General features: G+C 55.3%; 1 protein-coding gene across 1 annotated transcript in view; it reads right to left on the reverse strand.

Moving 5' to 3' along the window:
• The window catches only part of TIMP2 (TIMP metallopeptidase inhibitor 2), a 44,477-nt gene extending 29,417 nt beyond the window's left edge, over nucleotides 1-15,060 (reverse strand). Inside the window, exon 1 of the mRNA XM_019735658.2 lies at nucleotides 14,630-15,060. Within this exon, the coding sequence (XP_019591217.1) occupies nucleotides 14,630-14,759 (130 nt within the window). The 5' untranslated portion in view covers nucleotides 14,760-15,060. The remainder of the gene's footprint in view (nucleotides 1-14,629) is intronic.
• Between the last annotated feature and the right edge of the window lie 1,159 nt (nucleotides 15,061-16,219).

Here is a 16,219-nt window from a genome sequence, read left to right on the forward strand (position 1 = left end):
TGCACTCCTGCAGGCTCTTCTTCCTCAAATGGACATGGACACCCCTCCGCCCCACCCCCACCCTGCAGTCCCACCCGCATTTCCCCAGCCCAGGTCTAGCCGGTCACTCCTTCCTGCAAGGACGTCCCCAACCAACCGCTGCAGCAACCAAAAGGAAACTGCTCTGGCCTCGCTCCAAAGTCCCACAGACTCCACACCTGGATGACAAGGTTTAGTGTTTTGTTTTGTTTTTTTTCCTTTGAAACATATAAAAATAGATATAGAAAGGGTTCCAGCAGCTGGCATGGCCAGAGAGAAAACATTTCCTTATAATTAAGGTTTATTCTTTCATATATAAAGTTAATCATTTTTCTGTCTTCTGAGAGTACACAGAATAGATATAATGGACCCTTTCTGGAAAACGCTGGATTATCTTTAAGACCACAATATAGGGAACTGCTACAGGCTTTGAAGCTGTATGAGGAGGAGACATGCATAAGACAAGAGTTCCTCTAAACTAAATGACCCCAGGATAGTATAATGTGGGTTTTTCAAGCCGACTTTTTATAGCTTCCTATGTCCTCCTCCCTGGCTGTGACTTTGTTTGCACGTCTGAAGTAAGAATAAATAGAGTCTGGGGCACAGACAGTCTCCCATGAGTCAAGTCGTGAGTGTTGGAACTGAAAGCTTACCAATCCTGGAGGCAGACACCCACAGCACACAATTAATTACCCACGGGGACACACAAAACCATCTGTGGTGCTGGAAGGCGAACCTCCAGCTCAGATTTTTAACAGGCTTGAATACCTGGACGAATCTAACAAGACAAAATGTAATGGAAACACATCTACAACCCATATGTGGGTCCCAAGGTCCAACTGTGCAAGAGCCGAGTGGGGGCCTGCAGTTCCAAGGAAGTAAGGAGACAAGAAGGCTTAACTGGCTGAGCTAGGAGTCGGCCGAGACGTGGCCACCCAAAGAGCTCAGGTGCTCTTTACCTGCGTTGATAGAAATGCCTAGAACAAGCGAGATAATGGTCCCGTCCAGCCCTGAGCTGGTCAGACCTCACCTGGATGTCCCAGACCCTGGTGTGACAGGGCCACGTGGAAAAGCGTGCCAACATCCAAGAAGCACCCCCAGGACGCCCTAAGTCAAACGACATGGCCTGGGAAGCACCTAGAACTATGCCTGGGTCACAGGAAGCCTCAGCAAATGCCTCAGCAGGGCCACGATGTGCAGGCAAAGGATGGAGACCGAGCACGAGGGGCTGACAGTCAGACGCAGGTCTCGGTACCTTTACAAAGGTAAGAGGTGTTGATATCTAGCGACGTCTGATTGGACCACGTCATGGGAAACACGTTTCAAGATCAAACGATTGAAATGCTTAGGAACGAAACCCAGTAAGAAACGTAGACGAAATGAGAACTACAGCTCTACTAAATAGACGGAATCTGAACAACGGAGAAAGACGTGTCTCCCCAGACAGGAATCAGAAAAGGTCGAGTGGTAAGGATGGAGAGGAGGGGCTGCAGCCTCAGAGCTCAGGAGGAGAATGGAAAAAACAAACAAAACCCGTCAAAGGAAGCAAAGTCCTAAGGAACCAAGGAGGGGGGCTTGTGGGTGATAAAAAAGGCTAGGACAGCATTACGTGGTAGTTCAAGAGTATTAACTGTGTGACCTGGTGCAAGTTGCTTAACTCCGGGAGCCTCAGTTTGCTCATCTGTGAAATGAGAATAATAATAGCAACACCCCATGTATGTATATAGGTGCTAGCGCTCATTACCCTTAGAAACACCCAAACGCTTGATGGACAATTTGGGGAAGAGGATAGTACTTACTGTGCGTGTCTCCAGATGACTGAACTAGACCACTGAGAACACATTACAGGAAGGCAGAAGCTGGTCGTGTGGAAAGCAGCACTTTCTACAGGGTTGTCTTGAACTCATTGGGCTGACTCGATAGGTAGTGAGACACTCATCACTGGAGGCATCCAAGCCAAGCCCAGATAAAACAAACATCAGAAACATTTTTACCTCAATTTCTCTGAATTCTAGCCTCTAAAAGTACACTCTATGACACCCAGTGTGCAGCCCATAGGCTCTACTTTTGGCCACCCCATCACTGTCAGCTAAGTTCCAGAGTGGTGGCTCCCGGGTTTTGGACGTGCTGCACTGGAACACGTTGGGGGGGCGGGGGGAAGGTGGTCATGGGAGAAGGTGACTCCCAGCCAGGCCCCTCAGCAGGTTTTTCACCAGCATCCTGGAGTGGGTGGGGCTTGTGACTCTCCTGATGCACAGTCAGGACTGGGACAGTTCTAGAAAGCTGAGGTGGGTAGACAGCCAGTCTTGGGGGACAAGCTCAGCCTCCCCAGGTCTCCACTATCTCCTCAACCAGCTTCACAATGACACACATGAGGCACAGACTGTTCCACACTCACGGGAGACACCAGGCTACCGGGTGGGCCGCTCACGGCGCCTTCCTAAATGTCTCTTGACCATGTCAATCACCAGCTTCCCTCAGACCTTATGGGTTCCAAGTCCCCAGCTTAGGTCAGGGGTCTCTACTACAACAGCAGTCTTGCTGCACGATGACCTCTCTGTCAACCCCCACCCCTCCAAGCAGCCACAATCGCCCCCAACTCCGTCCCACCAGCTTCCACTGCCTGTCCTTCCACATCAAAGTGTATACGGAGAGCCCCAAGGAGCAGGGACTTGTAAATCAGCCCTCTGGACGTGTGGCCTAGAGGCCCTGACTGGCCACTTCTAAGGCCCTCTGTGAGCCTCAGCAAACAGACAGGCACAAAGAACACCACCCCCAGACTGGGGGCGGACACAAGAACCCCAGCCCTGGCTGGTCTGCAGGGGGTCTCCAGGGGCCCACTGACCACCGCTGGCTGGAATCGCAACTCCCCACCTCCACCAGCAGCCCAGGGTCTGTCTGCCCAGCTGGTGAACTGTGGCAGGCTGTTGCCACGGAAACGACAGGGCTGCTGTGCTGTGACATCAGAGCAGGGGTGAAGTCAGTGATGAGCCAGCCAGAGAGCGAGCGCCAGTCAGGACACCTGCTCTGGGTCCACCAATCACAAAGGTTCAGCTGAAAGAGCTGGGGTGCTAAGCAGAGGGACGGCCACCGTGCGGGCACTGTGAGGGCACTGGCACGTGCACGCTTCTGCTGTTTACGGAGGCACGTGCCCGCAGTGAGCAAGTCCTCCCTTCTCCAGCAGAACGGCAATGGCCCTCCTCACCAGGGTTTCCCTCTTCTGAGCTGTAGCACTTTAAGGTCATGGCTCCCTGGTGATGCTTGCTACCCCTTCTCCTGTACAGAGGGCATCTGTTCCCGCTCAGGTCAGTGGCTCCTCCAAGGTGCCACTGTCCAGCTAAGCTGACTGGAGGCAGTGGGGGTGGGGTGGGGGAAGGTATCCTGGCCCAGGCCCCCTTTGTCACCCACAAAAGAAACATGCCTGTCTAGGCCTCGGGGCACCCTCCACAAATCAGACCATTAAGAAATGTCACTGGGGGAACATGACATTGGCCCCAGGGAGTCAAACCAAGCGATCTCAGAGTTGGTTCCTTGAGAGGAGGAAGTCAACAGCAGGACCCTGGCTAAAGCGTGGGGATCTCGGGAAGGTAGTTTCAGAAGACCTGATCCTGGAACAAGAACCCGTCTGGGGGCTGGAAGGACCCTTGGAGAGGTCAGCTGGTCCCTGCCCGGGCACGGGCCAGAAAGAATGCCCCTCACGGGCGACCACCCCATCCACTGTTTGGGTCTCTCTTCTTGGCCCTATAGAAACCAAGTCTCGTGCCTACTCCTTCCCCAGAGAATCCCACTGATGCCTTAGCCTCTCAGCATGGTCTTGTGTACCCAGCCACCAGCAAAAGACAAGTTCGGTGTGGGGTGTGGGGGAGATAACATGGCGACCAACAACTACAGCTTTGATGGCTTTCCACAATGTCCCACCCTCTGCAGCTTGTTTCAGATTGAAAACATTTCTCCCAAGCCCGGGCCCTCCTGATTCTGCCTTAGCGATTCCCAAAGCACAGCTCCCATCCTCCGCATTGACCGGCTCTGCTCAACTGTCCCTTGTCCCCAGGTGCCACCACTGACGCAGGACCAACCCAGCCCGAAACATCCAAGCCATACTGCTGCTGACTACAATGAGACCCATACTGGAGCAAACTAACTTTAAAAATGACGCATACCATTCACGTTCTTCACAGAAAAACTAGAAAACATACACTTGCAAAAGAAAGTCTAATTTCCCCTCATTTATCTGAGCATCTTCCATGGCAAGAAAAAAATCCCACACCATTTGGTCTGGCAGGGCATCCAAAGCAATGATTTCTTTGACCCCTCCCCTGCGGCTGTCGTGTATACAGGTGTTTCTAACACATCCCTACGATAAACAAGGCTGAGCCGAACAGCCTGTGACTAAATGCTTGTGTGTGTCCTTAATTATTTTCCTCAGAAAAAATTCCTAGATGTAGAGTTGCTTGATCAAAGGGGAGACTTAGCGTTAAAGCCCTTGAGTGGCACTGCCAAAATGCCCTTCTAAACCGCTTGGGTTCAGACAAAACATACCTGTCATCAAGCCCTTCCAAGGACAACAAGTCCTTTGGCCAGATGGAAGGGAGCGACGGGAAGTCCAGAACTGTGACGTCCAACCTCATTGGCAGAGACCGAGCCAGCTCCTGACACTCCTGGCACCGCCCTTCAGCTGCGTGACCTTGGGCAAATCATCAAGGGCTTCCCGTCCAGGTCCAGACAGGAGAGGGAGGACCCCTGCCTCACCTGCCTCCCTGAGTCCTTGTGAAGTCCTTTTGCACTGAACAGCCCTAGACAACTGACGTGCTCATCTACGAGACGCACGATTGGTGACTTTGCCCTGCTTTCCAGAACTGGTGCACAGAAAGCAAAGACCACCACAGATGTGTTCCTTCATTCCCTGTCCTGGGGCCAGCGGGGCCAAGATGTCACAACTGAGCACTGGGGACTGGGGACGCCCATCACAGCTACACTCTAAAACCCTTCTTCCTGAAACATTCGGCTTCTGCCTGGGCAGGCCCAGCCTGCTACTCCGAGGGTTGCAGGTGAAATGCTAGCGGGGCTGGAGGGAAAAGCCGTCTGGAGAGAACTGTGTGCCCACATCCAGGAAGCCTTGTGTGCCCCCCAGAGCCACCTGCCACAGGGTCAACACACTCCTGAAACGGACACTCTCCGGTGAACAGAACAATCCACCACTGACCTGAAGCCCACGAATGACCCCCAAGTCCTCGCTGGTGACAAATAAGAATGCTGAGTCTAGAAAGCACCCTGGACTCTAGTGCCAGTGGATGCCATCACCTTCCCCAGTGTTAGAGTCCCTGGTGGTGGGCGGTGACAACCCTCCCTAGCCAAGGCCATCATGAGCTCAGGTTCCATCAGGTGTGTGCAAACACTCAGGACACAAAGCCTAAGAGTATCATCGCTTCAAGTCTCCAAGTCTAATGAACTCCTGGCTTTCTCCCAACTCCTGCCCTTGCTTTCCACTCCCTCGCATGTCATGGGATGCAGGCGAGGACACAGTGGCCCGGGGAGGGTCACCCAACACAGCACAGTGAATTCTCAACGACCTGGAGTGACCAGCGGGTGGTAGCACGGAAACAGCAGCATGTGGACCATCCAAGGTAAGGCCGCTACTTGGTGGCGGGGTGCGGGGTGATCATTAGGGACACGTGTCCTCCTCTCAGCATAGGGCTGCACTGAAAATCCCTGCGCCCTCCCTGGACCGAAGGACAGCAGAGTCACGCCAGCCTGGACTCAAGCATTTCGCAGGAGCAAAAGGGAAAACAGAGCTGGCCAGGAACGCAGAGGGCAGGTTTACCTCCCTGCTCCACATCCATGACTTCTCGTTAAAGAACTCCAGGGACCGAGGACACGGGTGCCTCAGAAGCACTGTCCAGGCTCAAAATTCTAGCTGGGGGTGGGTGGGACTGACATCTACTGAGCCCCTTCCATGCTTCTGCATGCTTTACCCATTCACCAGAAACGTACACAACGTCTACTGTGGCACGACCCTGGGAAGCTTAATCCTGTTTTTACAGAAGAGGAAACTGAGGCTCAGAGAGACAGAGTCAGGATTCAGAAGCAGCTCCCGCTGGCTCCAAGCCCGGGCCTTTCATCCTGATACCTCCCAGTGTGTCTTTTCTCTCTAAAATGTCGGTCCATTGCCTCATTCTGTCCTCGGTTTCTTAATCAGCTGTTGAAGTGCTTTCTATCCAGCGCCTCCGATTATAATCAGGACCAGGGCACAACCTAGTACAGTGCCCACGCACTTAGCCGAGTCTATGAAGGTGCCCCCAACCCTGAAGGGGCTGCCAGGAAACCCTCTCCTCCGCACCTCTGCTCACAGGCTCAAGAGCCCAGAAAAGATGAGAGGATTCAACTTTGAGGTCAGTTTGGAGAATGACACCCCACAGGCACCATTTCTTCTCGAGTCACCCTGCTCTGGAAAGCAGGTGGCCAGGTGAGAGGTGAGCTGGAGGCAGGAAGCACATACTTGCATGCTGGTCCTCATCACTCAGCCCAGGAGATGGGGAAAGTGTCCCTAAACGGCAAGAAGGAATTTAGGCTCTGCGAGCCCTCCAGTCTGTGCTGCAACTAAACTCTGCTGCTATTGCTGAAAAGCGGCTGCGGACACCACATCACGAACGAACGTGGCTACATCCCAGTAAAACCGTGTTTGCAACATCAGGCCATCAGGGCCGGCTTCCCAAGCCCTGAAGGGCGAGCAAAGTTTAGGAGGCCAACTGCCGTCATGTGCTTCCCGCTGTGAGGAGCAGAAGGGCCCAGACTGCTGCCCAGGATCAGGGAGAAGTGTGCTGAGTCTTAACTCGAAAGCATCCGACAAGCCCTACTAGGGGTCCTCTGGAGGTTGCAAAATCAGCTAGTGGTGACCGTTGCACCACTCTGAAAATGCAGTAAAAACCACAGAATTGTTTACTTGAAATGGGTGCACCGAACAGTATGTGAATGACACCTCAATAAAGCTGATAAAAAGCATAGCCTGCTCCCCGTCCTGAAGAAAGCACCCACCTGTCTCTCCATTCTCAATCCCAATGCATTTTAACATTAAAATAATTACACAACTAACGTTTGTCACAGAACACTGAGAAAACGCAGAGAAGCAAAAAGAAATAAAACTCACCCTTGATCTCATCCACTGCCTAGAGTTTTGATGGACATCCTTCCAGACTTTTCTCTACACATACATTTAAGTATGTGCACACTTCCTGTGTGTTCCCTTGGTAACTTTTTCTTAAAAATGTACACTTAACATGTGCATTTTTAAAAATACTTGTTAGCCCCAGGACTCAGAGTCCAGAAGAGAGACAATGTTGAAAATGTGAAAGCATTCAGACTGTAACTGGGCTTTTGAAATTAATATCTCTGAACATTTTCCTAGGTCATAAACACGAGTCTATAACACTGTTTGAAATGACTGTTTAATATTTTGCTGCCAGGATCGAGCTTAATTTATTCATCTCATCTCCTATGGATGGGCAAACCTCACGAACAAGGCCAGCCTTCAGGAGCCTCTCCCACCCCGTGGCCCTCCATCCTTCACCCATCCGCGAGGCCGACCCTGGCTCCCCAGAGACCACCCCTTGGAGGGGACTCGGGACCAGCGTGGACCCAGCTCCTCTGTCTGTTAACTCCTCCTCTCGTTTAAAAACTGCCTCCTTACTCGATTTGCTAAGAGTGTGACCCTGATCAAGTTACTTACATGCCCGTGCCTCAGTGTGATCATCTGTAAAATGGGGATAACTGGGAAGTAACCGAGTTAACACCAGGAACGTGCAAACAGTCCCAAGCACTTAGCACTGAGCAACAACAGCTGTTGTCGCTGTCTGTGCCTTCAGCACCAGCACGGCTTTCCGTTCACAGAACTATCACGATGTCCCTCCTAGTCCCCAGGCTGCTGCTTGGGCTCCCTCTCGGGGGCACCGGGACCCAGCCTGTGTCTGTCCACACTCCCCCACCTGTGCAAAAACCACACTAGCCCCTGGGGGGGCGAGGAGCAGGCATCCAGCACAGGTTCTGGCACAGAGTTAATGCCTGCCCCAACCTCAAGAGCCTGTGTCCCTATCCTGTGCCCTGCCCTCAGCATCTCACCTCTGCCCTTTCTGGTGACCTCCGCCCACAACCCTAGGAGGCAGGCAAACGATCATCTCCTGTTTGGAGATGGAGGAACTGAGGCAGGGGCCCTCACCCAAGCTCCCCGCCACCCTCAACTAGCCGTGGGCTGCAGCACCACCACGCTGGTTGTGTCAGCTCCCCTGCTTCCTGCTGGCTCTGCTCCCCCCACAGTACCCCACTTCCCCTTCTCTCCCAGGTCCTCATTTCCCACTGTCTGCTATAGCTATAGCCGGAGACTTTCTTGTTTGGACCCCATTGTCACCACATCCCAGCAGAACTCAACAGAAAACGTGACCCCGCCAGACCCACTGGCCACATTAGGGAATACCTGGCCCCCCGGCACTGAGGTCACACCCCAGAGGTGACTCCCCAACACGTCCACGAGCTCCTTACCTGCCTCCACCCAGCTGCTTGCCCTGCCCTCTGTGCCAAGTCCTGCCCTGCTCTGCTCACCTGACGACCACAGACGCTTGTAATCAACTCTCCTGCCTGCAGCTTGGCTCCCGCTCCTCCACTCCACTCCCATGGCCAACAAATCACCAGAAACCACAAAAGCCTCCCATGGGTCTCACTGCTGCTGTGCCCGGGCTCAAGGCTGCCCACACTCTGGTTCCCTGTCCCTTCCCGCACTGTCTTCCACCCTCCCCTACCGGCCAGAGAAAGACTTTTTAAATGGCAGCGAGTAGCCTCCTAGGGGTCACATACTCCTTTGAGAAGCTGGTGGAAGCTACAGGCCCAGTCCACAGAAAAACAAGGGCACGGACACATGAAAGTGCACGCGCGTACACACTCGCTTTGCTTACAGTTTCAGGGCTCAAGATGTCCCCTCCCCCCACCCCAGGACAGAAGTCCATACACCCCAGGTTAAGATCCTTCTCTATAAAGACTACACCTCAATTTGCTTTTTTGAGCAAATATTTGCCTAGTCTGCTTTGCTGGGGTCTCTGGAAGCCTAACCTAGGGTGCTGTTTGGACACAGCTGACCCCAGAAGCAGCTCAATTTTGTTAGCTACAGAATAGGATTCCCTGGGTCTCTGCATTTTTCTACTGTAGCCACACATGCATGCTGTGATGGAGGCACCGAGGGCACCAGGAATCCAGCGGGTGGGCCGTGGGGAGTCCCAGGTCCGGGCTGGGGAGCTGCTTCACACCGCCTGCCCTCTTCACACCGCCTGCCCTCTTCACACCGCCTGCCCTCTTCACACCGCCTGCCCTCGCTGAGACACAGGTGCTCCTGACCTTCCCTTAGTCTGGAAGTCCTCCTCCCGCTTGCTTTCGCGCGGCTGCCTCCCCTCCTGCACTGGGGCATCTCATGGGCCCCTGGCCTGCCCTGACAGCCGGTGGTCTTGCAGCCTCCACACTTCCTGCTAAGGCCCGCTAGCAGCACTACAGAAAGCTGGGCAAGCATTCTGGACATCTATCTGTTCACTTAAAATTAGGGGCAAGTTAGGTGTCAATCTATATGCTAACTACACGTAAAATTCTCTTCTCACACCTCAGTTGTCTTGAGTACCCTGCTTCGGAGACCCCTGCTCAGTGCAAGCTTTGGCCGGAGTCAATCATCTGGAGAGTCTGAGAAATGCCCAGGCCCAGGCCCTCGGCCCCAAGGCTCCAATTCAGGACACTAGTTCAGGCGGCTGCCTTTCAGCAACGCCCCTGGACAATGCCCACTGTCATGGGCAGGTGTACACCCTCACCCTTGCTGACTCACCTTGGGTCTCTGGGATGGTCCCCGTGATAAGCCAGAGCGGCAACATTTAGTCCTAACCTACCTCTCGGTCCCCTGTCCCCAAGCCGTCCACTCAGGCCTGTTCTGGACCTAGAACTCTCTCACCTTTGCCTGGGCAGTGGTCCCTTTGCTCAGCACACCGCGCACGTCCCCACTCTGCCACCACCAGCAGTGCACTTAAACCATGCCTGGGTACATGTCCCCAGCTCTGTCCTCAGATCTAGGGACCTTCACGCTCCCCAACCTCATTTCCCAATTCTGCTCCTTTCTCTTTCCAGAAGGACCTTCCTAGCCACGGAGCCACTTGCCCTCGGCCCTTGTGTGTGTGCATATATGTGTGCACATGGGGATGGAAGGCAGAGAGGAGTCAGCAGCATTCACACCCACCACACACTTCCTAGTCTGTCTTTTCTTTCTTCCCTTTATCTCCTTCCACGCTTACTCTTTCTCCCGCTGTTTTTTTCATCCTCCAGGCTGCCTGGGGTCCTCCAAGCACATCTCTTAGCTATTTTGGAGCCCAAGGGACCCATCCCCCCACCCCCACAGCCCCTTGGGCACCATCAGATCAGTGGCTTTGCATCAGGACTATGGTGGCTTCGAGCCCCCTCCCCTGTAAGCCTGGGAGTCAACTACACCCGTTCTCCTCATGCTCAAATGTCACCCAAGGATTTGAACCACACAGCCCACACATGTGGGAACTGCCTGGCAGCCCAGCCGAGACAGAGATGAGGTAGGTAACCAAGTCTGAAGCTCACGGACCACTGGCCAGGACGGGACTGCAAATTCTGGAGGACGGAACGGGTCCCAGGCTGGTACCACGTCCTCAGGTCAGACAGGGAGGAATGCACGGCATCAGGAGGGCTGCCTCCAACCACCTGCCACACCCGCAGTGCAGCCTGTGCCCTGCACACATCTCTTCCAATCTCCCAACCCTGGGAGCTGCCAGCAGCTCACATTCCAGCCATTCCCAGGGAGAACATGTCCTTCCAGCGACACTGTCCAAAACCGAGCCTAGGAGCTCCAGTCCCACCATGACCCACCCCGACCTCCCCCGCCCCAAACCCTGTATCCGCACATCCCGTGAATGCTATCACCTGGGCAACACCGTCACTGTGTTATTTGCCTGAAGCACATTGAATCCTACTTGACACCACGCCCTGGCGGGGGTGGGGGACCTGCAGGGCTCCTGCCCACCCTGACCCACACCGCCTGGCACTGGTGTCTAGCGCTCCCCGAGGGCAGGGGAAATGCCCCGCTTCTTCTCCCTTACACCGCCTGAGCGGAGCCAGTGGCCCCGTAACGGCTTGTTGAAACAGCCTGATATGAAACCCAGGGTGTACAAAATGCCGATCAATTATGCACTTTGGAGAAGTCGCCACCCCACCCCGAACCCATGCGCTCCAGGCCTGATTCCACTCATCTGCCTTGCCTCCCTGAGCACACGTCTGGGAACGACAGCCATTTCTGAGAGCCTGTGGCGCGTTTTCCAGGGCGGCCACGGTCTGGCCCCCATCAATGCATGTACAAGGTCGGCTGTTTGCCCTGGCAGCCAGGACGTGGTCTTGGCTGTGAGCCCTTCCCCACCTGGTGCTGGAGAGACCATCAGAGGGTTCGCAGTGTCTGGACACAGAAACATCCTAAGAAAGATGGCACTGCAGGCGCCCTTCTGGAATGATGTGGCTTTGGGCATCGCTACCCAAGCCGGAGGGAAGATTTTATTCTCTGGGTTCCAGAAACTGGTCCGAGCAGCCCGGAGTGCCAAAGCCAGTTTCCAGCCGGGTCACTGGAGCTGTGCAGGCTTGCCGTAGATGGAGGACTCCATTAGACAGAAGGAAGCGGGCCAGCAGCACATCCGTGCGGTGCTCTGAGGCACGAAAGGCTGCCCGCTTAGCCTCACTTTCCTCCCAGGAGCCCAGATCGCCTATTCCCACCCCCTTCATCCTAAATTTCGTAACCTCATAATGAACTATTTTCACAGACCACAATTCCAATCCCACCGGCTGTAAAAGCTGGGAGACACCTCCCAGAAATCCTTACACAGGCAGACAGAAATCTGTTTCTTAAGCCAACTGCCTTTTGCAGACACCAAGCCATTTAACAACCTGCATCAGGCCAACAATTAAAGAAGCTAGCACGCTGCATTAAAGGGCAGCCTTCAGTGTCCCCCAACATGCACCAGGCTGTCATCCTTTTCCAGAACCCCAGGCCACAGTTCTGATGGCACAAAGTCACCTGTGGGGATTCAAAACTATAAAAGCAGAGGTCTGAGGCAGACTCTACATCTGTAAAAGGTACCGAGACCTGAGTGATCGTTAAAAGATCCCAGGCAATTCTGCTGTCAGCCAAAGAAGAGGAATGGGGAGGAATTCCCGAACCTGCACCATTAAAGGAGCAGTGACGTGAAAAGGCCATTGCTTTCCTTGTGAGGTTTACTCCAGGCCCTCCAGGGCCTGCCTGGGGATGTCTCAGCTCGGTATTCCCAGCCCACCAAACAGGGAAGGGCTGACTGTGGAACAAGACTGGACAGCCTAGCTCAGATTGCATCCTCCCAAATTCATGGCCACGCAGACCTGTGAATGGAACCTTATTTGGAAACGGGGTCTCTACACATGTGATCAAGTGAAGATGAGGTCATGCTGGATGTGGGTGGGCCCAAATCCAATGACTGGCGTCCTTATAGGAAGAGGGAGATTTGGACACAGACACAGACCAAGGAAACAGCCATGTGGAGACAGAGCAGAGAGCGGAACGATGCGTCTACCAGCCAAGGGCCGCTGGGGCCACCAGCAGCCGGGAGAGGGGCCTGGAACGGATTTTTCCTCAGAGCCTCCAGAAGGAACCAGCCCTGCCCACACCTAGATTTTGGACTGCAGACCTCTTAAACTGTAAGAGAATCAATTCCTGTTGCTTGCAGCCCCCCAGTATGTAGTAGTTTGTTCCAGCAGCCCTTGGAGTCTAACACACTGGGTTCTGCCCTGAGACTCTGGCATCTGCAGGCCCCGCCCTCCCAGCCTCGGGCTGCGATAGGATTAAGAGTTCTGGCTCCATGATTTTGATGCAATAATTTGGACACAAACCCAGGAGATCCAGGCGGAGGACAGAGTAACACACAAAGCAAGGAGCCTCCAGGCATAATGAAGCTCCCCAACCCTGACCTTTGCTGCCCTTGATCCAAACCCCAGCCCCAGCCCACCCTGGGCAAGCACTGAGTGGCAGGAGCAGCTGAGAAGTGTGAGGTGGTCCCAAGGCCCAACCCCTGCCCCCTTGGCTCCTGTGAGCCAAGCCAGGGAGTCTCGGCCTCAGCCTTATTCTGCGCCACAACTGGCTGGCCAGAAGCATGGCTTCGCTCTCAGTAAATGGGCCTGGACAGGCCTGGATGCCAGGGGACACCCCACGGGAAGGTTGATCCTGGCTCCTCTGTTGGGAGGAGCCTCTCCTTCCCCCTCAAATCTTGCTGAGCTTCAAAACCAAATAGAACAGACCTTCCTTCCTTCCCCCAATTAGGGTTTTGTGTGGAACCTACTCAGCAAGCACGCCCCATGCCCAGGTGGCCTGAGCCATGTGATACCCACAGGTAGGAGCACCTGAAGGCTGCCCAGCTGGGGTGTGGGGGAGTCCAGGAGGCCTGGCTGACAACAGGGGAAACCCAGAAACCCCAGCTTGGAGTCTATGCAGGTGAGCGCAGCCCAGCCCTACCACATCTGGCCTGGCAACAGGATGCTCAGCTGCGACAAAGGAACAGAAAATAAAGCTACTGAGAGGTCAAAGGGCGCTGCAGAGGCCCGCCCACCTGCAGGGCATCTGTCCTTCTGGTGAAACTGAACTTGCCCCAGGACAACCTGGCTGACCTTCCCTAGAGCTGGTGAAGCCTGCAAGTGTCAGACCTGGATGGGAACCTTTGGGGCCCAGCTGGTTCCACCCATTCCTGCTGCCCCTTGAGGACCAGAACAAATAAGTGGGTTCCTCTTCCCCCCTAGCTCCCACCTTTGGGGGGCAAGAAGTCCTGGGAATAATAGATATTTCCGAGGAGCTCTAAGCAGCCACACAACCCCACCTACCCACTTCCAGTCATTAAGGTCTCCAGTCTTGGTGTGTCCTGAAAAGTAGTCACCAGCAGCAAGCAGTAAGGACCCTCCTGGGCAGAACATGGAGCAAGGGGCCAGCCCAAGGGTTCTGCAGGCCTCTCTCAGCTGCCCCTCTGAGCCCTGGAGCCTGCCCGGGAGGAGGGAAGCTTCCATCCTGCCCCCCCTTTAAGCCGGTGAGCCCCCAAACGGGGCTGGTGGGAGAGGCCCAGCCCCACCCAACCCCAAGCCCAGAGAAGCCCAACTGCCATTTCACCTGTGAAAGTTTCTTCCTGGGGTCCCCAGCCCTCCAGCCCACAGAGGCCAAGGCTCCCCTCCACACACACACACGCTGTGTCCCCCATTATCCCCCACTCCCCACCCCCGCGCTGGCATCCCAAGAGCCCTCCGCCTGCCAAAACCCAATCCGTTCCCTGGCTCCCTTTTCTGGGGCTGGAGCTGCAGCGGAATTTCGGTGGAATTTTGAGGTTGAGAAGCATCTCGGCAGAGAGGGAAAGAAAGGGAGAGGAAGGGGGAAAAGAAAGTGCGATTTTGGCGTCAACTTGCAGGATTCGAGAAGGCGCTGAGGGCCAGAAGGCGGGCGGGGCTCCTGCGAACCCTCGGGGGTCCCGCGCGCCCCGCGGGGGAGGTCACCCACCAGGCTTGGGCGGGTCGTCGTTCTTACCTACATCTGCATTGCAAAACGCCTGTTGCGGGTGCACCGGGGAGCAGCTGCAGGCGTCGGCGGGGCGGAGCAGCGTCCCCAGCAGCAGGAGGCCGAGCAAGAGCCACAGGCTGCGGGCCGCGGCGCCCATGGCGGGCGGGGGGCGCGGGCCGGGGGCGCGGGCTCGGGGCTCGGCCGCCGCCGCCTGGGCTCGGGGCGCTCTCCTCTGGGCGGACTCGGGTGCGCGGTCTCACTGCGCTCCCGGGCGCTCCCTCCGCACCCGGCACGCACTCGCCCGCACAAACTTTCCCGGGTCTGTGTCGCGGGGGAGGCGCGAGGGCGGGGGCGCGGCTGAAGCGCGGAGAAGAAAGCGGTGGGGGGCGGCGAAGCGAGCGCGTGTGGCGCGGGTCCCAGCTCCTCCACTGCCTTCTACGGATGTGTGCGCTGCAAGCTTGCGCCGACCTGGCTCTTTATTGAGCTGGGAGGGTGTCGAGCTCCGCCTCCCAGTGGCCGACGACCAATGGAGCTCCAGGGGCTCCAAAGGCCCCGCCCCCGCGCCTCCCGCGCCTCCCTGGCCCTACCCCAAACTCGGCTTTTGTTGTGCCCTGGGGGGCCCGCCGCTGCGCACCTGGCTTCCCACCGCCCTAGGCAGCGCTCCGCAGCCTCTCAAACAAACAGAGGTTGTAGTGGGGGGCAGGATGCGAGGAGGACAGCGCATCAGTCGGCCCTGACTCAGCACTTGGGACTCGAAGCCCACCCCCCCAAGGCACCAGGCAGCCCACCCACCACCCCTACCCGTTCCCCTCCAGCTTGGCATGGGAGGTGTGCACTGCCTGATTCCCTTCCACCTTCGGGGGCCCTTAGATTCTAGCCAGAGATTGAGCAAAAGGGGTGTGTGCTTCGGAAGAGGGACCATTCTCTGTGGCCCCCTCCCGTGCCTCCTGTGGGTCGGTGGCCTCCTGAAACTTACTGAGGATTCATTTTAAAAAGGAGGCCTCAGAATTTTAAGGGCGCTTAGTCAGTTTAGTTGGTAAGGGAGCAGGAGTGGTTACTATGAACAAAACAGGATTTTATATAAACTGGCCATATTTTGACCAGCCCACAAGAGCCAGGGGGCTGGGCCCAGGAGCCCAGGAGGTGGTAGGATTGAATGAATGCATTTGCTGGGTTCTGCTCACAGTTCCCTCCCTTAGCCCACAAATGTGGGAGCTGTAGAACTCTTCCCAAAACAGTTCTGTGTTCCAGGAAGGGCAGAAGATCTTAGCGGTGTGGACAGCCGTGAATTGTGACCCCGGGGGATTCTGTCTACCTGTCACTGAGCCTGCCCTGAGCCCCTTGCAGTGGGCGCTCTTACACACAGACCCTCCCTCTTGCCCACAGGATCCTCTAATCCAGCTGGGGAGATGCAAAGGGAGGCAAATGACACAATTAAAGAATAATTGCCTGCTGAACTGTGTGGTGCTGACTTGAGATGTGAAACTGGAAAATATTTAAAGAGTGGAAAATCATTGCTTTCTACTTATGTGTGCTTTGAAACAGACAACTTGAAGAAAAGTTAACTAGGCAGAGGAGTTATTTTTTAGCACCCTGACAAAAACCCAAAGTCACGTT

This window comes from Rhinolophus sinicus, linkage group LG15 (assembly GCF_036562045.2).
Source record: "Rhinolophus sinicus isolate RSC01 linkage group LG15, ASM3656204v1, whole genome shotgun sequence".
Taxonomy (NCBI): Eukaryota; Metazoa; Chordata; class Mammalia; order Chiroptera; family Rhinolophidae; genus Rhinolophus; species Rhinolophus sinicus.